The following is a 26,936-nucleotide window of genomic DNA, read 5'->3' as shown; positions in this document are numbered from 1 at the left end:
GGGATTGAGACCCCCCTCCCCCTTCCCCCCCCCCCCTCCCCCCCCCCCCCCCCCCCCCCCCCCCCCCCCATTGCTGTTTTATTTTTGGGCTTCCTGCATGGCGTCTTCCCCCACCAACTCATGGGAGGCAGGGTAGCACAGTGGTTCACGCTGTTGCTTCACAGTACCAGGGACCTGGGTTCGATTCCCGGCTTGGGTCACTGTCTGTGCGGAGTCTGCACGTTTTTCCCGTGTCTGCGTGCGTTTCCTCCGGGTGCTCCGGTTTCCCCCCCCAGGCCAAAGATGTAGAGGTCAGGCGGATTGGTCACTCTAAATTGCCATTAGTGTCCAAAAAGATTAGGTGGGATAGGGTGGAGGTGTGGGCTTAAGTGGGGTGTTCTTTCCAAGGGCCAGTGCAGACTCGATGGGCCGAATGGCCTCCTGCGCTGTAAATTCTCTTTTTTTTAATTTATTTTATTTATTTATTTTTAATTTTAGAGTACCCAATTATTTTTTCCAATTAAGGGGCAATTTAACGTGGCCAATCCACCTACCCTGCACATCTTTGGGTTGTGGGGGCGAAACCCACGCAGACACGGGGAGAATGTGCAAACTCCTCACGGACAATGACCCAGGGCTGGGATTCGAACCCATGTCCTCAGCGCCATAGGCAGCATTGCTAACCACTGTGCCACCGTGCTGCCCTCCGCTGTAAATTCTCTGATTCCACGAACTCCCCAATGTTGGGTGAAGAGCAGCAGTGGGATGAGGCTGTTGAGTGGACAATAATTTCCCACAGGAAGGCCTGAATCAGCAGCGGGGGTGGGCAGGCCTTCCGTGGGCTTCCCCACCTCGGACCTCATCGGGACAGACGCCGACAGGCAATGAGGTCCTCACCCACCAGCCTCTCTTTTCATTAAATGTACCCCTACTGCCCCCTCCCCATCCATCCCCCCCCCTCCCCCCTGCCCCCCTCCCCCCTGCCCCCTGCCCCCTACCCCATCCGGCCGCTCCACTCCTATGCCACCAAACACAGTTCAGGGAAGGAGATCAAATTCCACCCAGCATCTCAAAATCTACCTCGCGAGCCCTCAGTTCTGCTGAATTTATTATTGGCATGACGAGTTGGAACGGCTCGTGTGGAGTACTGGGAATATTAAGTCCTCCTCCCTCACGGTGCCCCATGTTTCTTTTCCCCTTCTTTTATTTCGTGCAGTAAATTAGATCTGAAAATGTAATTTTGCTAGCCTCCATCCAGCCCTGCACGTTTACTGCTCGCCTGTGTAAATAGTCGGGCAGACACGCTCTGGTGATGGCCTTGGGAGTGTGACGCTGCCCTATTAGTGTCTGCAGGCTCACTCTGATATATGTGTGCCTTTGTGCATTCATGCATTTTCATATTAAGAGAAAATATCTTTTGTGTAAACCTTTGCCGCTTTCAGGAAAATAAATCCGAGTAACAGTGGTTTGTCAAGAAGGAGCATAATTGACTTTCAATCACTAATTCAGGAGCCTGACAAAATCTATTTAATGCCCTCTGTAACATTTCACCCAACGCCTTAATCCAAAAATAAGAGTGCGCGCAATAAAAGAGCTGACTTCAGACAGATTGCAGAAACCAAAATAACCTTATTAAATCTTTAAATACACAAATGTATGATCAACTTTGACCGTTTAGTTCTCCTCTTATTCTGTTGGAAGAAAAATTGCATCTCCTGCCAATTGAATGGTATGTTGCCCCCCCCCCCCCACCATTTACAAATTGAGTTTTCATCAGCATTATATTATATCGTTAATTTTCTACAAACTCACCTCCCTTAACTCTTTCCTGTTTCAGATGACAAGCGTTTGGTGGAACTAAAAGAAATTCTTTCCTCTCGTCAGAAATTTACTGGAATTAAGATGCTACCCATCGACTTTGAGAAGGTAAATTTGGTCTCGCCCATTGCAGATTAATTGGAGGATCTCGAGCGTGAACATGTCACATTTTCCCTCCTTCCCACCTGCGCTTCTGAGGAGAGTTCCATTGTTCAGGTATACCTTCAAGTATACCCTCTGATTTCTGGGAGACGTGTAGGGTCTTTTTGGTGTTGACAGAAACAAAGAGCTCTACCCTATTCTGGTATGCCGAAGTAAGAAGTCTTACAACACCAGGTTAAAATCCAACAGGTTTGTTTCAAATCACTAGCTTTCGGAGCACTGCTCCTTCCTCAGGTGATGATGTGGAGATGCCGGCGTTGGACTGGGGTGAGCACAGTAAGAAGTCTTACAACACCAGGTTAAAGTCCAACAGGTTTGTTTCAAACACTAGCTTTCAGAGCACTGCTCCTTCCTCATCTTCTTGGAGATCCTCTCCACTTTGAGCCGGCAGTTTGCGGTGTCGATGCTGGCAATGATGTGGAGATGCCGGTGTTGGACTGGGGTGAGCACAGTAAGAAGTCTTACAACACCAGGTTAAAGTCCAACAGGTTTGTTTCAAACACTAGCTTTCGGAGCGCAGCTCCTTCCTCAGGTGAGGAGTGAGCAGCGCTCCGAAGGCTAGTGATTTGAAACAAACCTGTTGGACTTTAACCTGGTGTTGTAAGACTTCTTACTGCGCTCAGCCCAATCCAACGCCGGCATCTCCGGATCATGGCTACTCTGGTATGTTCAATGGAACAGCGGTTCACTCTTCACACATTCTGCTATTGTGTGGAAAACAATTGTCCGCAATGTTGGCCTTGTGTTTTGTATCAGGAGGAACACCATTGTTTGTCCCACATGCAATGCATTGTTTAGTTTTTGCAATACGCTCTGGTGTTTTACTCAAGGCCAATGTGTTTGGTCACGGCGTTTGTCCTTCCGCAAGACTCTCTGGGCAGCAACTGGTGAAGAGCAGTCTGGCTCTCCTCTGATTGGTTGAGCACTGGCTTCAACTGGGAAGGGAAGCCTGAGCCTATGATGCACTTGAAGATCAGATTTATAAAGGAGTTTGCAATAGTCATGACCTTGGATGAGATGCCAGTGCGCGGGTGAACCTGGTTCCTCGCTATGTAGATGTAAATGGAGTAACTCACCGACCTTGAGCTTTCCTACTCTTGCCATTTCTCTGCTGTGGCTTTACTCACTTGTGTTCTTGGCCTCCTTCTTCTTTGCTATTTCCACTCCTCGAGAGCATCACCCCGATTTTCAGACACGGACATTCTTGGGGCCTGGCATCACCACACCATATTTTGAGTTTGGAAAATATTCATAGAAACATCATAGTATTTACAATGCAGAAGAAGGCCACTCGGCCCATCGCGCCTGCACCAGCCCTTGGAATGAGCACCCCACCCATGCCCACGCACCCACACCAACCCCCCAACCCAGTAACCCCACCTTAACATTTTGGACACAAAGGGGCCATTTATCATGGCCAATCCATCTAACCTGCACATTTTTTGGACTGTGGGAGGAAACCAGAGCACCCGGAGGAAACCCACGCAGGCACAGGGAGAAGTGCAAACTCCGCACAGTCACCCAAGGTCAGAATTGAACCCGGGACCCTGCGCTGTGAGGCAGCAGAGCTAACCAATGTGCCACCCTGGGTTTATGGTTTCCAGCAATTTTTTTAAGGATTTGTTCATTCATGAATCATGTTTGATGAACACATCGACACAGCAAGAAACCAGTCATTATCACCTGGCCAATGAGGAGGGCGCGGTGCTAGAGGAAGAACGGTAAACATCATCTTTCTGCAATCAAAGGGGCCAACTTGACGATGCAAGTTCTTACGAAGTAAAACCCCTCTGGGAAACTCAGTAATGTGATACCTGAACCAGGCCGGTCCACAGCATTCTAGTGCACCACGGACTCAGTCTGTCGCTGTTGACTTGGATTCTTCCCATGCTTCCCCAGATCACCCTCAAAGTGAAGAGATTGGTCCGAGATGGTGGTCCAAGAAATGGGAAGTTCCAGTTGATTGGAGGACACGTTCCCTGGTCTGTTGACTCTGCCAACCCACACTTGAGTTGTCTGGATTTGGATAAGCAGAGTCAGCTGCTGTCGGGGTAGAGTGGACATCCTGTATCAGACAAGTATAGAATGTTTGCAGAGAATGCCAAGAGGTTTCAGAGGTGCTCAATGATGACAATGGGTTCCCATATGTGGGGATGGTTTAGCTCCGTTGGCTGGACAGCTGGTTTGAGATGCTGAGCAAGGTCAACAGCGTGGGTTCAAGTCCTGTACCGGCTGAGGTTATTCATGAAGGCCCCGCCTTCTCAACCTTGCCTGAGGTATGGTGATCCTCAAAGGAGAAAGCAGCCTGTGGTCATCTGGGACTAGGGCAACTTTACCTTTTTAACATTAGCATCTGACCGACCAAAATGAAAATCTACTGAGCATATGTTAACAGTGAAGCCATCCCAGAATCCCAAACCTGTCAGCAAGAGGATCGCCTATTTGGGAATGGGTGAAGGCAGAAAGGGTGGGGGAGACGGGGGGGGGGAGGGAATATTGAACCTGGTTATTAAAATAGAAAATGTGACAGCTTCCTTTCCGACACTGATCCAGACAATTTATTGCTTTTGTTGTGGTAATAAATCTTTCGGCTTCATCACAATTGACCTGAAAAAAAAAGGCAGTTTAAGCTCTTTCATTTCGATCCAGAGGTTAAACAGATGTTTTGAGGTTAAAGGTTGCAAAACCCACAACTGTTTTTTGTTAAAATTATGAATCGATTGAATTTGCACAGGAAATTAGGCAATAGTATAGATCAAGTTGAAACCAATTTCGAACTGCTTTTCAAAGAGAAAATTAGAGTATGGCTTAATGCTCAGTAGGCGCACAGTTCCCGACCACATGTCACCATATTTGAAAGTAACTTTTACATAGAAAACTTTCATTGTTGTCTTCACCTTGTCAAGTGCAGTGGGTGATCTTGAGTGCAACTTGCCTATATCCAGGTTCTCACTGGCAATCCTATATGAAACATTATTATTCCTTGGTGGCACTGTAGTTAGCACTGCTGCCTCACAGTGCCAGGGACCCGGGTTCATCTCCAGCCTTGGGTGACTGTCTGTGGAGTTTCCACCTTCTCCCCCATGTCTGCGTGGGTTTCTTCCAGTTCATAGATGTGCGGGTTAGGTGGATTGGCCATGCTAAATTGCCCCTCAGTGTCGAGAGATGTGCAGATTAGGTGAGGTTTACGGGGATAGGGCGGGAGAGTGGACCTGGGTAGGGTGTTCTTTCAGAGGGTCGGTGCAGACTCAATGGGCCGAATGGCCTCCCTCAGCACTGTAGGGATTCTATGGTCTATTGACAATTGATTTTTATTTGTTAATGAGATGTCAGTGTCACTGGCAAGGCCAGCATTTGTTGTCCATTTTTTTTTTGCCCTTGAAAAAGTTTTAATCCGCCTTCTTGGACTACTGCTGTCCGTGTGTTGTACTGTTCCACAGCACTGTCAGGAAGTGAATTCCAGGATTTGGACCCGGTGACAGTGAAGGAATGGCCATATATTTCCAAGTCAGGATGGTGCGCGTGGCTTGGAGGGAAACCTGGAGTGTCCCCTGCACCTGCTGCCCTTATCCTTCTAGGTGGCAGAGGGCACGGGGTTGGAAGGTGCTGTCAAAGGTGGCTTGGCAAGTTGCTGCAGTGCATCTCTGCTGCCACTGTGTGTCGGTGGTGGAGTGACTAAATGCTTAAAGTAGCGGATGGGAGAGTGGTGGGACTGTAGTCACATGTAGGCCAGAGTACGCCGGGATGGTAGGTTCCCTTGCCTGAAGGATATAAAATGAAAATGAAATGAAAATCGCTTATTGCCACGAGTAGGCTTCAATGAAGTTACTGTGAAAAGCCCCTAGTCTCCACATTCCGGCGCCTGTTCGGGGAGGCTGGTACGGGAATTGAACTGTGCTGCTGGCCTGCCTGGGTCTGCTTTAAAAGCCAGCAATTTAGCCCAGTGTGCTAAATCTGCAGTGGTCAGTAAGGGGTCACTGTTGCCAAATGGCTACCGCGCCAACCTACATAATGGCAGACAATGGGCTGGAAGGCAGGGACCAATGCTGCCGTGGCTGTATCAGGGGACTGCAGTGATTCCCTGTTGCGTACAGATGACCAGATTTATTGGATTCAATTTTGAGATTTACCATGGTGTGATTTGAACTCATGACCTTGTGCTGGCCATCCAGTCACACAATCTCTCGGTGACCGTAACCAATGGAGAAAAACCCATAGTTTCTCATCTGCAAGGCCTATTCTGTCTCCTCCCTCCCCCAGCAGTCCCATTCCCCATCACATCCCAACCATTTCCCTGCACAGGGAATGTACTTTCCCAATGGAAGGATAATCCGAGAACAAAGCACCCTTGGATGTATTTGCGCTCCTCTTCATGGCCGAGTAATAGGATAAAGAAATCGATGAATTGACGACCTACCTTGTCATACGAGCATCGAATCTTTTGCTTTTGCGAGAAGGGAGGTGTGGGCTTATGGGACCCCGAGGGGCTTTGAGGGAAGAAATGTTATGGTTTCGAGTTTGCACATGGTCCAAGAATTCCAGTTGGATTCCTCTACCGTCTCATAGTGAGGGGGGGGGGGGGGGGGGGGGGGGGGGGGGGGGGGGGGGGAGTGAAGGGGGTGGTGAGGGGGTTGGAGAATCAGGAGCGAAGTTAGGCGTGGAAATTTGTCAGCAGCGAATGGAGGACGACCTTCCTTCCCAGAGGTCAATTGAAGTCCTTACGTGGTCAATAAAGGGCCTCCTCCTGCCACCACTGGCATTTTGCCAGCAGAAGGAGACCCTCTGCTACACGGGGAGGCCATCCAGCAAAGCTTGGCAGCCTCCCTGTGGCCGCAGGTATGGAGGAGCTTCCCTCCTGTTCAGGCACTCTGTGGCCCATAGAGAGCCCCCCCCCCCCAGCACGTAGGGCTTCCCCCGTGCAGATACACCTGCCTCCAGCCCCATGCCCTCAGCAACCACTCACCACAACCCTCCCTCTCCAGCCCTCCGATTGGCTAGCAGCTCTTGGAGGCGGGACATCACTACTCCTTAAAGGGGCGCGAGGCCAGGGAGCAGCTCATTAGCTGCCTGATTGCTACAGAATGGAGGCGAGGGTCCCTGATACAGCCACGGCAGCATTGGTCCCTGCTTTCCAACCCATTGTCTGCCATTATGTAGGTTGGCGCGGTAGCCATTTGGCACCAGTGACCCCTCACAAACAGCAACGAATGGCAAACCAGTGTGTTTTTGAGGTGGCATTAATTGGGGAATGAATACCACCTGAACATCAGGAGAACTCTTCAAGAGTTAGCACGTGGAACCTTAAATGTGCAGTCAGACAAGACCTTGTGTTCCATTGGTGGGTGGGCAACCAGCAATGAAGGGATGTCAGGCATGTTTAGGCATTTAAGACCTAATGTGAAGCTGGAAGATCCAGAATTGAACAATGTAACTTGCTGATTTTAGAACAATGGTACATGTCATGAGGGAGAAACCTGTAAGGAGAAAGAGGTTAACTAATAAAATAGGTAAACAGCTATGATTGTTTTTCATATATATATTATCCCATGTGTGTGTGTGTATGTATGTGTGTGCTATACATATGCACATGTCTGTACCTATGTAATATAACTATTGTTTATGTGTACTATATGCAACAAAATGCACGTTCTTGATTTTTAGTGATGAGTATTATTTAATTTGCAGGACGATGACACAAACTTCCACATGGATTTTATTGTCGCTGCGTCCAACCTGAGGGCGGAGAATTACAGCATTCCAGCTGCCGATCGCCACAAGGTAGGCAGCACACACCTGGAGAGAGCACTTTAGAAATGGCACGCACAGACAAGCCAAAGAACATAATCCTCCACTGTGAGGGAGTAGGGGATGGGGGGGGGGGGGGGGGGGGGGGGGGAGCACAAACCGCAGCGCGTGCCGATTTCTGTTTAATGTTTGTCGAGTGAGCCGCGCTGGAATCTCTGAGACCCAATTAACAGTCACAGGGTTAGCAACATCCTGCAAATAATTAATCAGCGCGCGTAACCCCTAACAGGACAGTCCTCGCCACATTGCTCTCTCAGCTTTCACGCTACCTGTACGCGCAAGCTTTCTGTCACTGTGACATCTGCAGAACAAGATTGATGCCAACAATTAGACGCAGGATATTAGCACGGAGCAGTCACAGCAGCAAACAGAAATGCCAGCAATGATTAACCCTGGAGGGATATTGGGGAATGGCGCTCCATATTATATACACCTCACAGCGCAGTAACAGGCCATTTGACACATGTGGTCTGTACTGGTGTTTATACTCCACACAAGCTTCCTCCCAACCAACTTCGTCTCGGCATGTCAACGTGTGTGGAGGTGGTGGCATCGTGGCATTGTCACTGGACTAGTAATCCAGAGTCGCATCTTCTGGGGCCTGGGTTCAAATCCCACCACAGCAGATGTTTGAATTCAATGAAAGCCATTGTTGATTTTTGTAAAAAAACAATCTGGTTCACTAATCTCCTTTAGAGAAGGTCGTCTGCTGTCCTTACCTGGTCTGGCCTAAATGTGACTCCAAAGGTTGACTCTTAAATAGCCTAGTATGCCACTCAGTTCAAGGGCAGTTAGGAATGGGCAAATGTTGGCACATCCGTGAATGAGTAGGTCGTAACTTTCTATTCCTGTCTAACTCTGCACTGATCTATTTTCTCTGGGAAGACATGAGCAAAACTGTTCCATGTATTACCAAGTTCCACCTTCTGTAAATCTTTCCAACCCACATCAGTGGCAGGGGTAAGAGTGGGAGAGATCCCTGGTCAACCATGTGATGGAAAGAAAGTTGGAGCCTCGACCATCACTATCCATTGCTATAACATGCTCGTAAAAGTGCATTGACCATAGCAACTTGAACTCCCTGAATGAACCGTAACACATGCCATCTTATGTTTACAATCTCTAGTTTTGGAAACATCTTCTCTGTGTCTACCTTATCAAACCCTTTCATAGTCTTAAAGAGTTCTGTTATGTCACTGAGGCACCCTCAATTATGACGCGAGAGCGAGGTCGGTAATCAAAAGGCTTTAATTTACAGAGAACTGAACAGCATCCGAGAGAAGTGTGCTCACCACATGGAGCCTTATCCTATATATAATTCTCGTTGGAATTTAGAAGGATGAGGGGGGATCTTATAGAAACATTTAAAATTATGAAGGGAATAGATAGGATAGATGCGGGCAGGTTGTTTCCACTGGCGGGTGACAGCAGAACTAGGGGGCATAGCCTCAAAATAAGGGGAAGTAGATTTAGGAGTGAGTTTAGGAGGAACTTCTTCACCCAAAGGGTTGTCAATCTATGGAATTCCTTGCCCAGTGAAGCAGTTGAGGCTCCTTCATTACATGTTTTTAAGGTAAAGATAGATAGTTTTTTGAAGAATAAAGGGATTAAGGGTTATGGTGTTCGGGCCGGAAAGTGGAGCTGAGTCCACAAAAGATCAGCCATGATCTAATTGAATGGCGGAGCAGGCTCGAGGGGCCAGATGGCCTACTCCTGCTCCTAGTTCTTATGTTCTTATATACCGTTTCCTGGGGGCGGAGCCAGAGATGGAGTCCCCCAGGGTTCCAAGTGTCTTAAAGGGGCAAGGTATTAAAGGTCAGGTACCATTTACAGCAGTTATTAATACCGTTCATCAGTCACCCCTCAGCCTTCACTTTTTTAAAGAAATGACCCCCAGCCTGTTTAATCTTTCCTGACGGTTACATTTTAGTCTCAATTCCTCACTGCCTGATTTGACTCTCCATCTCCTGCAGATGGTGATTTGAGCTTCGCCAAGCCCTCTCTAGCTTTCCACCGCAAGGCTATTGTTTCTATTTACCTTAATTGACATTGACAGTCAGTAAGCTGCCTGACTTTGGTGAAGGCATCGCTGCCAAGCACTGGCCCTTGCTTGTTGTCCACCTGCACGTATCTCCCGGCAAGAGTCATTGGTGTGTGGAGATCACAAGGCCTGAGAATTCATTAAAAAGCCAGGGGCTGATTTCAACTGCAATGGGGTGTGTCCGACTCACCATATCATCCACAAAACCCAGATCAGGGGCCCAACAGGCCAGCTGGAAACAGACTGGGATCTCTGTTAGTATGGCTCAGTCCATTTCATTGAGAAATAATGAACCTGGATCAATACAGCATCCTTCACATGTTCGGGAATTCCAAAGCACAGTAAGACCAAAGAAGTAATTTTTGTAGTCACTGTTGTAAAATAGAATTCCTACAGTGCAGAAGGAGGCCATTTGGCCCATCAAGTCTGCACCGACCCTCTGAAAAAGCAATCTACCTAAGCCCACTCCCCCACCCCATCCCCGTGACCCCATAACTCCATCTAACCTTTACATCTTTGGACACTACGGGGCAATTTAGCATGGCCAATCCACCTGACCTGCGTATCTTTGGACTGTGGGAGGAAACCGGAGGAAACCCATGTAGACACAGGGAGACAGTGCAAACTCCACACAGTCACCCAAGGCCAGAATCAAACCCAGGCCCCCATGCGCTGTGAGGCCACCGTGCCGCCCAGTGCAAATGTTTCAGAATGCCTCTTTCACCTTGTTTTGTCCCCATTATGACAGAATTAAAAGGCCCACTTTCGCACTGCCTTAGAAGGTGCGTAACTTCAAGTCGGAACCATATGTGTAGAAATGGGTGTGAAATATTCCAGACTGAGTTTCAAATGAGTGAGTGCAACGTGAAGAGGCCTAGTCAGTGGAAACCTCCTAATTCAGTGCCAGGCTTCAACAGAAGCCAACTGAGGGAGTTACTCATCAGTTCCAGCCCTGACTTTTAGGTACAGGGCCCAATATTCTAAAAAGAAACAAGACTGGCTCGGTGCCAGTGCACTTAACATCCTTAATGTTTCTGAAGCAGAGTGTTTATAATAATATTAAACGTGATGGCAGGCAGATGGAGTCTGATTTACAATCACTCTGTAAACGTGCACTCTGAAACTCTTCCTAATGATGTTAGTTGAGAAATGTTTACTGTTAATTCTACACACTGGGCTCGCTGAGTAACTCTACTCTGCCCTCATTTCCTTGAGCTCTAATCTCATAGAATTTACAGCGTCGAAGGAGGCCATTCGGCCCATCGAGTCTGCACCGGGTCTTTGAAAGAGCACCCTACCCAAGCCCACACTCCCACCCCAACCCCATAACCCAGTAACCCCATCCAACACTAAGGGCTATTTTGGACACTGAGGGCAATTTAGCATGGCCAATCCACCTAACCTGCACATCTTTGGACTGTGGGAGGAAACTGGAGCACCCGGAGAAAACCCACGCATACACGGCGAGAACGTGCAGACTCCGCACAGTGACCCAAGCCGGGAATTGAACCTGGGACCCTGGAGCTGTGAAGCAATTGTGCTAACCACGAGGCTACCGTGCTGCCCTAAAATATATAATTCAAATTTCACCATCTGCAGTGGCAGGATTTGAACCTGGGCCCCTAGAGCATTTCTGTGTGCCTCTAGTTTACTAGTCCAGTGACAATACCACTACGCCACTGCCTCACCTTTATCTCATCTTTCATTGGTACCCGTTCTCAGACACTTGTCCCAACTCCAAATTCTTTCCCTCCGCTCTCCTGTGCCCTCACGGTCATACCACTTGAAAATAATCTTGATGTCGGGCATTAAGCAGGGCCAGGTCTGGCATAGGCAGAGGAGGGTGATTGCTGGGGAAGGCACTGTACCTTAGAGGAGGGTGATTGCTGGGGAAGGCACTGTACCTCAGAGGAGGGTGATTGCTGGGGAAGGCACTGTACCTTAGAGGAGGGTGATTGCTGGGGAAGGCACTGTACCTTAGAGGAGGGTGATTGCTGGGTAAGGCACTGTACCTCAGAGGAGGGTGATTGCTGGGGAAGGCACTGTACCTCAGAGGAGGGTGATTGCTGGGGAAGGCACTGTACCTTAGAGGAGGGTGATTGCTGGGGAAGGCACTGTACCTTAGAGGAGGGTGATTGCTGGGGAAGGCACTGTACCTCAGAGGAGGGTGATTGCTGGGGAAGGCACTGTACCTTAGAGGAGGGTGATTGCTGGGGAAGGCACTGTACCTCAGAGGAGGGTGATTGCTGGGGAAGGCACTGTACCTTAGAGGAGGGTGATTGCTGGGGAAGGCACTGTACCTCAGAGGAGGGTGATTGCTGGGGAAGGCACTGTACCTCAGAGGAGGGTGATTGCTGGGGAAGGCACTGTACCTTAGAGGAGGGTGATTGCTGGGGAAGGCACTGTACCTTAGAGGAGGGTGATTGCTGGGGAAGGCACTGTACCTTAGAGGAGGGTGATTGCTGGGTAAGGCACTGTACCTCAGAGGAGGGTGATTGCTGGGGAAGGCACTGTACCTCAGAGGAGGGTGATTGCTGGGGAAGGCACTGTATCTCAGAGGAGGGTGATTGCTGGGGAAGGCACTGTACCTCAGAGGAGGGTGATTGCTGGGGAAGGCACTGTACCTTAGAGGACAGTGCAGGCCAGTGACACATGTGCTGTACCTGCAAAGATATGCCATCCATTCATTGTTTGAGCAGTACCCACCTGAGTCCAATAGTAGCACTGGGAGCCCTACTGACATCCTAGATTCCCCTGATTGGAGCATTTCAATCAGTTCATGGCACCCTCTTCAGGCAGTTGGTGACTCTAGACACCCATTTGAAGGATCCCGATCAAGTGATCATGCTGGCAACAGGACAGTAGGTTCTTAGACTCCGTTCCCAGCTCGCAGCCACCTCGATTCTATTAGGCAGGAGACCTGAAAATTCAGTAATAAAGTTCTTCAATCACCGGAACTGACTTGATACTATCCAATTGAGCCAGCCTTGTGTCAGAGTTGCTCTGGAGGACGGCTCTGCCTGAAGATTGCACTAGATCACTTTTTATATAATGTCTAAAAAAACCCTGAGTCCTCTGACACCCATCAGATCTTGTTGGCTGTGCTCCCAATGAGAAATGCTTGAGGAGTTTTCATTTTCAGCTTTACCATGCGGTTTGCTTCAATGCCAGATTGCTGAGTGTGTCCCTTTAAACCCAGAAGGGTTTTTTTTTTCAAGCTAGGTTGGAAAGAATAACATTTATTTCTTGGCCTAGGATTAAAACCTTGTCTTCCACCACATTTTATGTTGTGTCATGCAAGGTTAGAACTGTCCTTGCTGTGTTATTTATTACAACACACGTTTTGTGTCTCTCCTTTGCAATAAAACCGATCACCGAAGATTAGACATTTATGAAAGATAATAAAATAATGGGCTGGATTCTCCGGCTCCCCAGCCATGGGCCGGATTCTCCGTCGGCGGGATTCTCCGTCTCGCCGGCAGTGCACTCACGCCCGCGGATTTCCCGACGGCGTGGGGGTGCCCACAATGGGAAACCCCATTGGCCGGCTGCAGGGACGGAGGGTCGTACTGCCGGTGGGGGCGTGCCGTGCCAGAACACGGGTCTGGCGAATGGAGAATCCCGCGCCATGTGATTCGCTGACGCCGGGATTCTCTCTTCCCGCCGATTGTCAATGGGATTTCCCATTGAAGCCACCAGGAAACCAGCAGGTGGGAATGAGCAATCATCGGGAACAGAATCCCAAAATCCAGAGAATTCCGGACAGTGTGTTTCACAACTTCATGTCATCCCAACATGCTTTTTTTTTTAAAGTTTTTTTATTCTCCTCCTTTTTCACATTTTCTCCCAAATTTACACCCAACAATAAACAATAATCCGTAACGAATGTAATGTCAATATCCCAACATGCTTTTTAGTTAATGACATACTTTTTACATGTGGATGCGATTGTTTTTCTTCATTTTCTTCACAAGATGGTGGATGTTACAGGCCAGGCCAGTTGCCCACCTCTAATTTCCCAACTATAAGGTGGTGGTGAGCTGCCTTCTTGAACCGCTGCAGGCAGGGCTGGTACTAGGAATTGTGGGCCCAATTAGAAAAGTGATGGCGGGGCCCCTACTCTACAAAAGTAAAAATTTATGTATGTTTATATTTTGTGTAGTATGCTCGTCTTTAACCAAAAAAAAACATTAAATGCTTGATATACTAAAATTTTGAAACTTACTTACCCGGGCGGAAGGATTTGGCGGCACAGGGCTGAAGGATTTGTTGACGGTAATGCGGTGCGTTCCCCAAAAGTAAAAACTACCCTATAGTTCCTCTTAGAATACAGAAAAGGCTTCAAACGGTAACTCTGTCGCCGCTGGCGCGGGGCCCCCTTAAGGTGCGGGGCCCAATTTGATGAAATTGGTCAAATAGGCTTAAAACCGGCCCTGGCTGCAGGTCACCTGGTGTAGGGTGGGAGTTCCAGGGTTTTGATCCCGTGGCAGTGAGGGAACGGCGGTAGAGTTCCAAGCCAGGATGGCGTCCCGGGCAGCCGAGTCTGTTGGAGGAATACAGCGCACCACACGGGGTATAGAAGTGAGACGGGCGACATAAAATATGAACAGTTTTCACTTTTAAATGGGGAATGGAAACCATGCCTGTGCGCAAAAAAGTTCTTGTACGTCACCTTCAAAGTAAAATCCACTGGACTGTGGGCTGATTTTGGACAATGCAATTTCTCCCTCTAACCCTTCAAGTTTAAAACGTTGAACAGAGAAAGCTTTTTTTTTTTTTTTTTTTTTCTAAAAATTTTAGATTACCCAATTATTTTTTCCAATTAAGGGACAATTTAGCGTGGCCAATCCACCTACTCTGCACATTTTTGGGTTGTGGGGGCGAAACCCACGCAGACACAGGGAGAATATGCAAACTCCACACGGACAGTGACCCAGAGCCGGGATCTGAACAGAGAAAGCTAATGGAAACCACAACTAAATATCGATCACCCCCTTCCCCGAGTTTCAGTCTAGGATAGGTGGGGAAGCAACCATGCCCTGTGAGCTGCTCCGATCGTCGTGCAAGCAGAATGAAGTTCACTCTCTGGATGTGATCACCACCAAACAGAGCGAGGGTTGTCAAAATTGCGATGATGTTGTAACTTTAAATCCAATCACCCTGTGCCGTGTGTCAGAAATTGTTTTCACTAATCTAATAAAACCAGCTTGCTTCTATCATTGTCCAGTCCAATAATACATTTCCTCTGGCACCTTATTTACTCTGCTAAATCAGTCTTCCAATGTTCCACACATTTTCCCACAATTGTTTCACACACCTACAAGCACTGATACAGCCATGTCTACGCTAATTCACAGTCGGTGGATATTTTAAGTTATTGACCGAGAAAATAGGGGAGGAAAAGTAGAGTGGTTTTTTTAATCTGTTCTGCTGCTTCTCATGGCAGTGAAACCCATTAATTCCCTTTACCTCATTCTGACCCGCTTTTAAAACCTTAGCTTGGTCTGATTTAATGGCTGCTCCCCAAACACGAGGAACCCCATTTTTTTTTTTTAATTAAAATTTTATTGAGGTATTTTTTGGTATTATAACAACAACACAATAAACAATGTAAATGAAACTATAAACATAGTGCAAAAGCCATTTCCCTCCCTTCCAGGTCTCACTTTTATTAACCCCCTACTCTAAGCTAAACTAACCCCCCCCCCCCCCCCCCCCCCCCCCCCCCCCGCCACCCCCCCATTCTGCTGACGATTAATTTTCCGCGAAGAAGTCGATGAACGGTTGCCACCTCCGGGCGAACCCTAACATTGACCCTCTCACAGCGAACTTGATTTTCTCCAAACAGAGAAAGCTAGCCATGTCCGATAGCCAGGTCTCCGACTTCGGGGGCTTTGAGTCCCTCCAAGCTAATAGTATCTGTCCCCGGGCTATCAGGAAAGCAAAGGCCAGAACGTCTGCCTCCTGGATTCCAACACCCCGAAAACTGCCACCTCTGGACTCAGCGCCACCCTTGTTTTTAACACCGTGGACATGACATCCGCAAACCCCTGCCAAAATCCCCTAAGCTTCGGACATGCCCAGAATATGTGGACATGGTTCGCTGGTCCTCCTGCACATTTTGCACACCTGTCTTCCACCCCAAAGAATCTACTCATCCGGGCCACTGTCATGTGAGCCTGATGAACGACCTTGAATTATATCAGGCTGAGCCTGGCACATGTTGCGGACCCGTTGACTCTACTCAACGCGTCCGCCCATAGACCATCCTCTATCACTCCTCCCAGCTCCTCCTCCCACTTGCGCTTAAGCTCCTCGCCCTGCATCTCCTCTGACCCCATAAGTTCCTTGTAAATGTTCGAGACGCTCCCTTCTCCTATCCACCCTCTGGAAACTACCCTATCCTGTATCCCCCTTGGTGGTAGGAGCGGGAAGGTTGACACCTGTTTACATAGGAAGTCCTGCACCTGCAGATACCTGAATTTGTTTCCCCTCGCCAACCCAAACTTCTCCTCCAGCGCCCTCATACTCGGAAAGCTCCCCTCTATAAACATATCCCCCATCCTCTCAATCCCTGCTCTCTGCTATAACCAGAACCCCTCGTCCATACTCCCCGGGGCAAACCGGTGATTATTACAGATTGGGGACCAGACTGATGCTCCCTCTGCTCCCACATGTCTCCTCCATTGCCCCCAGACTCTCAGGGCCGCCACCACCACGGGGATGGTGGAGTACCGTGCCAGCGGGAATGGCAGAGGCACAGTTACCAATGCCCCCGAACTGGTGCCCTTGCATGAAGCTGCCTCCATACACTCCCATGCCGACTCTCCCCCCACCTCCAATTTCCTGATCATGGCTATATTCGCCGCCCAGTAATGGTTACTAAAATTTGGCAGCTCCAGCCCGTCCTTTCCCCAACTCCGCTCAAGCATTACCTTCCTTACTCACGGGGTCTTGCCCGCCCAAACAAAGCCAGAGATCCCTTTGTTGACCCGTTTAAAAAAGGAGCGCGGAATAAAGATGGGGAGACATTGAAACACGAACAGGAATCTCGGGAGGACTGTCACCTTCACCGTCTGCACCCTCCCAGCTAATGACAACGGGAGCGCACCCATCTCCGAAAATCGCCCTTCATTTGGTCTACTAGTCGGGCCAGATTTAATTGATGCAGCCGGTCCCATTCCCACGCCACTTGAATGCCTAGGTACCTAAAGCTTCCACTTACTAATCTAAACAGCAACTCCCCCAATCGCCTCTCCTGTCCCCTCGCCTGGACCGCAAACATCTCACTTTTCCCCATATTTAGCTTAGACCCCGAAAACCAGCCAAATTCCCCGAGAATCCTCAAGATTTCTTCCATCCCCTCTAATGGGTCCTATACATACAGAAGCAGGTCGTCTGCATCGAGCGAAACTCTGTGCTCCATTCCCCTGGGGCGTTTCCCTCGGGCCAGCCCACACTTTGAGCACTGGGGAGCTAAACCTGTTGCCAAACCGGCTCCTCAGAACTTGGGCCTCCATTTTGAAAGGGTGCCTGATGGAACCATCAATTCACGAGACACGTGCTTTCAGATATGAACAGTGGTTTTAATCTACTTACTTCAGAGCCAGCCTGTTACCCGTTGAACTCTCGATGAACTCAGGCTGGCTCTGGACACGGTTATTTATACAGCAGTCTAGGGGGAGGAGTCGTGGGCGGAGCCAAGGGTGGAGCCCTGTACAAACTCCTGAGCATTCCCAGAGCTACTCCCCCTAGTGGTCGGATAAAGCTACTGCGCTTACAATAGTATTGGTAAATACAGTGTGAATTACTAAGTGACATTCACCACAGTGCCCCAATTTCTAAGTGAGCTTGAGGCACCCATGGGCAATGTCACCTCCCACACACACATGGGCGTTACCTCACACCCCCCCCCCCGAAGTGAGGACACCCCACTATGGAGTCGCTGAGGGCACCCTCTTTATATGCCTTCCCATCCCCTTACGGACCCCCCTTTCTTAATACCCTCACCATTCAGCCCCCCCAACCTTCCAGAGGCCCCTTCATACCCACCATTCACACTCTCTTCCTCCCCTCCCCACCATGCATACCCCTCTCATTCCTCCTTTCATGGACACCCCCCCTCCCAAGGTCAAGTGCCAAGATGCCCAGGTGCCAAGGGTATAGCCAGGGTGACAAGTTGCCAGCCTGGTAGTGCCAAGGTGCCTGGGTGCCAGGGGGAGAGCCAGGTGCCACCCTGCCCTGTCTCTAACCACCCAGGTGCCTCCAACTGCACAAAGGGAACAAAGTGAGGTGTTTACATAGATCAAGAACGTCCTCTGCAGGGAAATGACGACATACCCCCAGACGCCAGGGCAGTCACTAGTTGAGGAACTGTTGGACGCGGGGACCTAAGGAAAGGGAACTGTGGGGGCCTGTATGGATGACTGGTGGAGGAGTACGTGGCCCCCTGGATGAGACAAGGGAAAAACGGGAGGAAGAATTAGACATGGAAATGGGAGGGGGGACTCTGATCGAAACAGCGCAGACTCCACCTCCACATGCACAGGTCTGAGCCTAACGCAGCTAAAGGTGGTGCACAGGGTGCACGGAACCAGAACCTGAATAAACAGGTTCTTTCCGGAGGTGGAGGACAACTGCGAGCGATGCCAGGGAGGCCCAGGCAACCATAGCCACATGTTCTGGACCTGCCCCAGACTTGTCGAGTTCTGGACATCCTTCTTTGAGGCAATGTGCAAGGTTGGCGGGGTGAGGATGGAGTCAAGCCCAAAAGTGGCGGTTTTTGGGTTTCAGACCAGCCAGAACTCTTTATGGGGAGGGGGGCTGACACCCTAGCCTTTGCCTCCCTAACCGCCCGCCAGAGAACCCTGCTTGGCTGGCGATCGGCAGCATCACGCTGAGCAGCAGACTGGCTGTCCGACCTGTCGGAATTCCTCCAACTGGAGAAAATAAAATTCGCCACCTGTGAGTCGGAGGAGGCATTCCACAGGACGTGGAAGCCGTTCACCAACTTGCTCCATGACCCGTTCGTAACCAGCAACCAGTAGAGCGGAGCGGGGGGGGGGGGGGGGGGGGGGGGGGGGGGGCGGGTGGTGCACAGTAGAGCCACGGATCGCAAAGGAAAGGAAAGACAGAGGGAGGGGGGATGGGAAGGGGAGTGTGCGGGGGGCGGGGGTGGCGAAAGCGGGACACAAGCAACATACCCACAGGAGGCGGGCACGAGGGCAAGCAGGAAAAGACAGAGAGAGTTACAACACGTCAGGCATGGCACGTTAGGGCCAACACTGGGCAGTCCAGCTAAGGCAGAGCAGCCAATGGGGACGCACAGTCATGGGGAGGACATGTAAATATGTAAAATGATGCATGCTTGTTTGCATTGTTTCTGTTCTCTTTACCCTCTTTGGTTTATCTCACTTGTAATTTTTAACTTTTCTTTAGTTGCTTTTACCAACACAATGCGCAGTGATGAAACTCGCAAATTTAAAGTACGTACTGGGAACGCGTGACATAAAAATGTGAACACCAATAAAAACAATTTTTTTAAAAACTACTGTTCAGGGAAGAGTGTGAGAATTGGTGCTGAATTGCAGCATCAGCCTCCCACACCTTTGAAGAAACAGGTGACTTTTCTGAAATTGAAAGTGCCGCTGCACGCATTGGGCTGCTTCCAGGAAGCTTTGGCGGGCACTCGTTTCTGGGAAAAGGTCACCCGAGGTGCACGACAATATCTGACTATATGATTCAGAATCTGCCTTTTTAAGGTATCTGGGAAGATCTGACATCGCAGATTCGATTTCAATCAGTGGACAAACTGGTTCCGACTAATTTGATAAATCAACATACCACAAAATAATTGTGTGCACAAGGGGGTGTGTGAACCAACTTGTGCTGCGGCGGGGTGAGGGAGGGTGGGGCGGGGAGGGGTTGGGCGGGGGGGGACGTGACAATTCTCACAGAGTTCCTATTCTTTGTCAGTTCACTCGCACAGGGAGTAGGGGGGAAGAAGGAGGGGGGACTCTGAGCCTGGCTCTCTGTCAACTAACACATGTGGACTTCTGGGAACTGTGGAAATATCGTAGCCTTTTCTGAAGTAATGTCAGTATTGTGCAGTGTTTGTTCAAAGGAGCTTTCTCGCGTTGATGCTCAAGCTCAGTCCAACACCTCAGGATTGCATTTTCAAAACGAGACTATATCCCGTTATTCCCGTTCTGGCTCCAACGTAAACAACGCACCATTATACGGTGCAGATTTTGAAGAGAGCATCATTGTACTTTACAAAAAACTTATAAAGGACTTGCATTTATATAGCACCTTTCACCAATTGAATTTAAATTCCACCAACTGCAAGGTGGGATTTGAGCCCACGTCCCCGGAGCATTAGCCTAAATCTCTGGATTACTAGCCCAACCACATTACCAAATTGCCATCATTTCCTATTAAGTTGTCATGGACGCAATTCCCTCCCACCTCAAATTCTGCCCCCTTTAGCTGTTAAGGAACTTCTCCATTGCTTCCATGTGTGGATATCTTCTGCTGACAGATGTTAAGCTGACAGTATGACTATCTGTCTCTGTCTCTGAATGAACCAGAAACTTTGCTGATGTCACTGCAGGGTTTCTACCCTTTCAGATGATCATCCTCTGCGGACTTCCCAATGTTTTAGATGTGAACGGTGGCAGAAAGAGTTGTAGTGTGAATAATGCTGTGCGCGTCAGAATATATAACCCTTCGGCAATCCGGGAGCACCTGTTCTTTCCTCGCGTTGTGAAGTAACTCCCGTGTTTAGATGTTAAAATTTTCCTTTCCGCCTGCAGTCCAGCCAGTAAATATTGTGCAGTACTGTGCGTGTCCTGGTTGTAATGACTTAGGCCAGGCCTTTGAGATTGGCCAATTAGAATACGAGTTCCCTGATTAGGCTGGTTTAGCACACTGGGCTAAATCATTGGCTTTGAAAGCAGACCAAGGCAGGCCAGCAGCACGGTTCAATTCCTGTACCAGCCTCCCCGAACAGGCGCCGGAATGTGCCGACTAGGGGCTTTTCACAGTAATTTCATTGAAGCCTACTCGTGGCAATAAGCAATTTTCATCTTTCATTTTCGATTAATGGCCCGATCAGGGAACCCCTTTCTGTGTATAGAACAGGGACTGTCAGATCCTCTGCACTCCCAGTGTGGACAGCAGACTGAATGGTCATGGTTGTTGAACTGTTGGGTTTGTAAATAAAAGGAAATCTGGTGACGGGGCTTCTGTCTCCGTGGACTTATTACAGTCGTGAGGAAAAGGGTTCCGTGTATGTGATGGTTCTTCCATCACTAGTTCCTCAGGTGCAGATTCCATGCATGACTGACATTGCTGTTAGCTGTTAAACCAATTGAACAACGTAACATATTGTGCAAAGGATTGAGAGGAACGAGAGAAGGTGCAGAAAAAACGAAACATTTGCGAGAATAATACCAGAACTGAGAGGTTGGACTAATCAGGAAAGATTAAAGAGGCGAGGGCTAATTTCTCCAGGAAACAGAAGACTGAGGTGTGGCCTGAAAGAGGTCTTTGATATGCCCAAAAGTAGACAGAGAAAATGTTTCCACTTGTAGGGCATAATAAAACTAGGTCAAAATGATTCCCACTAAGACATCCAAGAGGCTGGTTTAGCTCACGGGGCTAAATCGCTGGCTTTTAAAGCAGGCCAAGCAGCACGGTTCAATTCCCGTACCAGCCTCCCCGGACAGGTGCCAGAATGTGGTGACTAGGGGCTTTTCTCAGTAACTTCATTGAAGTCTACTCGTGACAATAAGCGATTTTCATTTTCATTTTTTTTTCAATAGGAGATTCAGAAGTTTCTTCATCCAGGGAGTAATGAGAATGTGGAACACTCCACCTCAAGGAGTGGTTGCGATTAATCGTGTAAATGTATTGAAGGGGAGGCTGGATAAACTAATGAGGGAGGCAGCAATGGAAAGTTTTGCTGATAGAGTTGGATGAAGAGTGGGGTGGGAGAAGGTGAAAGTTGACTATGAACAATGACATGGGTCAATGGGACCAAATGGCCTATTCCTGTGCTTTACATTCTTGATACATTTATGTGAATGACCCAGGCACTCTGAATCTACTGGACTGGCAGAGTAGGCAGAAAGTGGAACATTATGGGGCTGGAATTTAATTCAAGTGACGCGTCACCTCCGTTGGGAAGGCCTGATGTATTAACTGCCTGTAAGTGGCCAGTGTCAGGCCTTCACTGGGGTCAAGAGCTGCCGGACAATCCGAGGCCGATAGCTTTCCGGAGCCGGTCAGTGCCACTGGGAGCGGGAGCAACTGCTGACAATGCACCCACCGGAGTCCCAGGATTAATGAGGGACCCGAGGCAGAAGATGAATGGATGCGGAATCAAGGGGGACAGTCGATGTTAAGGGCAGGGGGGTGGTTTTCAGAGGTGCTCCCATCCCAATGCTGGTCCCCCGATCTGAGTGTCTTTGAATGAGGGGACTCCCCTGTCTGCCCGTAAGCCCACCTGGTTTGCTTTTCCGTCTTCCTGAGTGACAGATCCCCCACTCGCGGCTGGTCGAACGCCAGCTGAGGTGGGCTGAGGCCCTGAAATGGGCATTAATTAGCGGCCAGGCTGGAAGCACTTCTCACCTACACTATTGATCTGTGCAGCGGCCAACAGGAGAGGCAGAACTGGGGCAGAAATGCCAACCAACCTGCCCCTCTTCCCCTGCCCCGGTGCTCAATCCACATAGATAATGCAGCTGTGGGTCCTTCCTCCAGAAGAGAGGCGGTTGAGGGGGTGACGTGACTGAGTTCTTGAAGATTGTGAAGATTTTTGATAGAAAGGAATGGAAGATTAAACGCTTGCATGGGTCAAATAGCTTGTGCTTCGAAAATGCAGAAGGCCTTACATTTGTACTGCTCCTCTCATCACCACTGGATTCTGCAGCCAGTGAAGTGATTTTGACGTGTTGTTACTGCTGCAAAGTAGGGAAATTGGCAGCCAATACAAACACAGCCAGCTCCCCAAACAGCAATAAGTGGTGAGATTTAACGGAAATGAAACGAATTGCAGTGTCGCCCGGGTTTAGCTGGGTGTTTCCAGGCTTCGAGAACAACCCCACTATCAAACGGGACTGTGCGTCATTTCGAGGTCTCGGTGAGGGACCCCCCGCCGAGGTTGCACTCAGTCCCATTTCCCGCACTAATGCAGCAAAAATGGCGCCCCAATCTCGAGACCCCCACCGCGACCTCTGGGCCTCCCCAACTCACCATGGTAAGAGTCATCCTGCCCCCCACACCCCCCCCCCCCCCCACCCGCACCCCACCCCCCCAGCATCACCTCATAAGGGAAGGGAAGCGCCGGGCCTGATCCCCAGTGTGTGCAAAATGCCAACCGAGCACCTGGGCGCTGCCACTCTGACACCCTGGCAACACCCCTGCCAGGCTGGCAGTGCCAGGGTACCACGCTGCCCAAAGCCCGACCACCCGGAACCCCACGATCACCTGGGAGACCCCCCTCAAGTGCTGGCATGCCTCGTCCACGTTTGTGGAGACCAGTACTAAGCAGCACTCGCTCGGGGTTTCCGAAGCACGGGGATTAGATCCCACACCTTGGCTAACTCCGCCGAGTGCATATTCAGCTGTGTCTTACTGCACACAAATGTGCACATTTGGGTCCTGGCCACTGTAGGTGGGATCCTGACCACAACATCTCGTGAGATCCTGTTAGATCTTGGGAGGTGTAGCGAGCTGATTAAATCTCGCCTGCTGTATCGTGTCCTGAGTCGGGTGCAGCGCAGCGTTTAGATTTCACCCAAGAGGATCTGATTTTGTGATGTTGATTGAGGGATAAATATTGGCCAGGACACTGAAGAAAACTCCTCTGCTCCTCTTCAAAGGTGTGCTTTGGGATATTTTCCCATGGGATATTTTACCGAGCAGGCATCCTGGCCACAGTTTCGCACCTCGTCTGGAAAAACCGCAATCTGACGGTGCAATGCGCCCGCACATTGCGCTGGAGTGTTGGTGTCGATTTTTTAATTCTATGTAGTTTCACGTCATTTTTAACAGTCAGAATGCTCTCCAGTTTTCACCTGTATCACATTCTGATTCAACGTCAACTTCATCGCTTCAAACTCCGGGGCGGAGGGGGGATTAAAGATCACACGCAAACTAAAAGCAGTGACTCAGGAGTGATTCAAACCAGTTTGGGCACTTAACTTAATTGTATGTTGTTCTAACTCCAGCAATTATTTAACGCTGCATCATGATCCCCACGAGTCAGCCTGCCCGGCTACTAATTATACCAGCATCATTATTCCACCCATTTGATGGTTTTCTGATCTCAAAGCTGTGCATGGTGAAGGAAAATTGGGAAGCCAATCATTCTGTGCCACTATCGTACTTAAAAGAAAAAACCAGGTTCTTTGGCTGGAGAGCAGTTGGGTCCCATCGTTTGGGAAACTCCCAAATGAATCAGTTGACCACTTTGCTATCAAACTTTCTAGATCAGTAAGGTGCCAGGCTAGATTGCAGTCAGAGCTGAATTGGCTGATTTCATACTGGGCGGCAAGTGGCATGCTGCCAATGTCCCTGTGGTAGGTGTCAATCACTACCCTCACTGGGAAGTAGCACATCTATGAATGGGAGTCTATTATCCATTAGATCAAACAACCTGTTTTCACTCAGTCCTGCTGCACAGGTGAAAAATAGCCACTTGCGGGTAAGGGGGTGGGAAATGTCGATGCCAAGGGAACAGTTCCCACAAAGAGTTTGGTGTCTTCGGGAGAGGAACAATCAGAGAGAACATTGTTTAAGAAGTGGTGAAGAAAATAAGGTGCTAATTGGTGGCATCTGTCCATCTCGAGAGACGGTGGGCTGCACCCAGAGTACCCACCACTCCTGGGTTGAACATTGACTGTTGTGGTTGCGAAGGCTGATCGCGAGTGGCACCCCCTTCCACAGCTGGCAGAGGTGAATGCCGTTGGCCCACGGTTGACTTCCGGCAGGTTCTTTTTTCTGACATCTGGTGGTTTCTTTTGCCCTCTGCTTTTTCCATACCCTCCCTGACTAATCTCCAGGCACTCCAGTCAGCAGCGAGGGTTTCCCACGCATTGACTTCAATCCCGGACAACTTGAAGGCCTGTCATACAGCCATTCTTGTATCGCACATGTGGGCGACCTGTTGGTCTCGTGCCACAGAGCATGTCTTTGGGGATGGCGCCATCATCCATTCGACTAATGGGGAACATGTCCAACTGACCATTTCGGAAAAGCCCTCTCTAACAACTGCTCGCTCACCGTTCAAAATAATTTTGAAATGGCTGCTGGTGCTCAGGTATCATAGAATTTTGCAGCACAGAAGAACGCCATCCGGCCTATTGTGTCTGCACCACCTCCAAAAAGAGCAACCTTGCTAGTCCCATTCCCCAGCCCTGTCTGGGCACTTTCAAATATGTATCCAACTCACTTTTGAAACCTCCTATGGAATCCTCCATCAGCGCATTCCAAACTCCAACAACTCTCTGAGTAAAGAAGTTTCTCCTTATCTCACTCCCAGCTCTCTTGCTGACCATCTTGAAATTGTGACTCCTGGTCACTGGCCACTGACTTACAAACTAGTGGAAACAGAATATCCTTCTTTACCCTGTCAAAATTGTTCAGAATATTGAACACCTCAATAAGATCACCCCTTAATCTTCTCTGCTCCAAGGAGAACAAGCTGGTGGAAGATATAAGGGGGATGTCAGAAGTAGGCTCTTTACCCAGAGAATAGTGGGGGCATGGAATGCACTGCCTGTGGAAGTAGTTGAGTCAGAAACATTAGGGACCTGGATTACGGTAGAATGATGGGGTGTAGATTAATTTGTTCTTAATCTGGGACAAAAGTTCGGCACAACATCGTGGGCCGAAGGGCCTGTTCTGTGCTGTATTTTTCTATGTTCTTTAATCTTTCCTCGTATCTAAAATTCCTCATTCCTGGTGTCATTCTAGTAAATCTCCTCTGCATTCTCTCCAGGGCTTCAACATCCTTCCTTAAATAAGGTGCCCAGAACTGAAGGGTGTATTCCAAATTTGCTCTGATCAATGATTTGTCGGGGGGTAGCATCACTTCCTTCTTTTTATACTCAGTGCCTCTATTTATAAACCCAAGGATGCTATAAGCCTCCTTAACAACCGTTTCTACTTTCAGAGAATTATGTACTTGAATCCCGAGGTCCCTCTTGCTCCTGTACTCCCCTCAAAGTTATACCATTGAGCCTATATTGTCTCCCCATGTTTCTTCTACCAAAATGCATGACCTCACTTTTCGCTGTATTGAAATTCATCTGCCAGGTTTTTGCCCATTTGGCCAACTTGTCAATTTCCCTCTGAAGTCGCTCAGCATCATCCTCACAATTTACTATTTTCCTTAGCTTAGTATCATGTTTTGTGTTTCTTGTCGAGTCGAAGTATCAGCCTTGCCCTCGGATATCGATGTACTCTGGGGAAAGCTTTGCAGCCAATTCACGGTGCAGCCGATTTTCTGGTGATTCAATTTGCATTCCTACAGAGCAGAGCAGAGCCCAGAACCACTTTACTCCCACAGCTCCAGTGGGATATATATTGTTAATGCCGCAGCTTAGATTTGTCAATAATGGGAGAGGGAGAATGTGTAAACTCCACACGGACTGGGACCTAGGACCGGGATCAAACCTGGGTCCACAGCGCAGTGAGGCAGCAGGGCTAACCACTGCGCCATCGTGCCGCCCCCGAAACAGCTGGGGAATGTGTCCGTGATGCACGTGAGATGCCTTTTAAATGGGTCGGTTCTGTGTTGTCTAAAACTGACTGCGGTCAGTGTTGCAGAGGCTGCCAAAAGGATGGACTTGCTGCTTTCAGTGCTGATCTCTGCCTCCGGCCCAGTTCACTCTCTGCAGTTTCCTTGAGGTCCCATCACCCAACCTGGAGGCAGGTGGCCGGCCTGGTGGTAATGGTGGAGGGGTTGCTGGGGAGGGGGCCGTGAGCTGGATCTGGCGTAATGTCAATTTTATTGTCCCCGGCTGAAGCAAGTGTTGACCAGTACAAAAGAAACAAATATTTGCATTCATATAGTGACTTTCCCCACCCCCCCTCAACCTCCCATAATGCTTTACAGTCAATG

The 26,936-nt window shown here is 49.2% G+C and overlaps 1 protein-coding gene across 1 annotated transcript in view; it reads left to right on the top strand.

Annotated features, from left to right (window-relative positions):
* The window catches only part of LOC119973637 (ubiquitin-like modifier-activating enzyme 1 Y), a 354,147-nt gene that overhangs the window by 189,710 nt on the left and 137,501 nt on the right, over positions 1-26,936 (top strand). Inside the window, exons 18-19 of the mRNA XM_038812018.1 lie at positions 1,817-1,905; positions 7,645-7,737. Of these exons, the coding sequence (XP_038667946.1) occupies positions 1,817-1,905; positions 7,645-7,737 (182 nt within the window). The remainder of the gene's footprint in view (positions 1-1,816; positions 1,906-7,644; positions 7,738-26,936) is intronic.

The sequence above is a fragment of the Scyliorhinus canicula genome, chromosome 11 (assembly GCF_902713615.1).
Source record: "Scyliorhinus canicula chromosome 11, sScyCan1.1, whole genome shotgun sequence".
In the NCBI taxonomy this organism is placed as follows: domain Eukaryota; kingdom Metazoa; phylum Chordata; class Chondrichthyes; order Carcharhiniformes; family Scyliorhinidae; genus Scyliorhinus; species Scyliorhinus canicula.
This window is presented reverse-complemented; position numbering and strand designations above follow the sequence as displayed.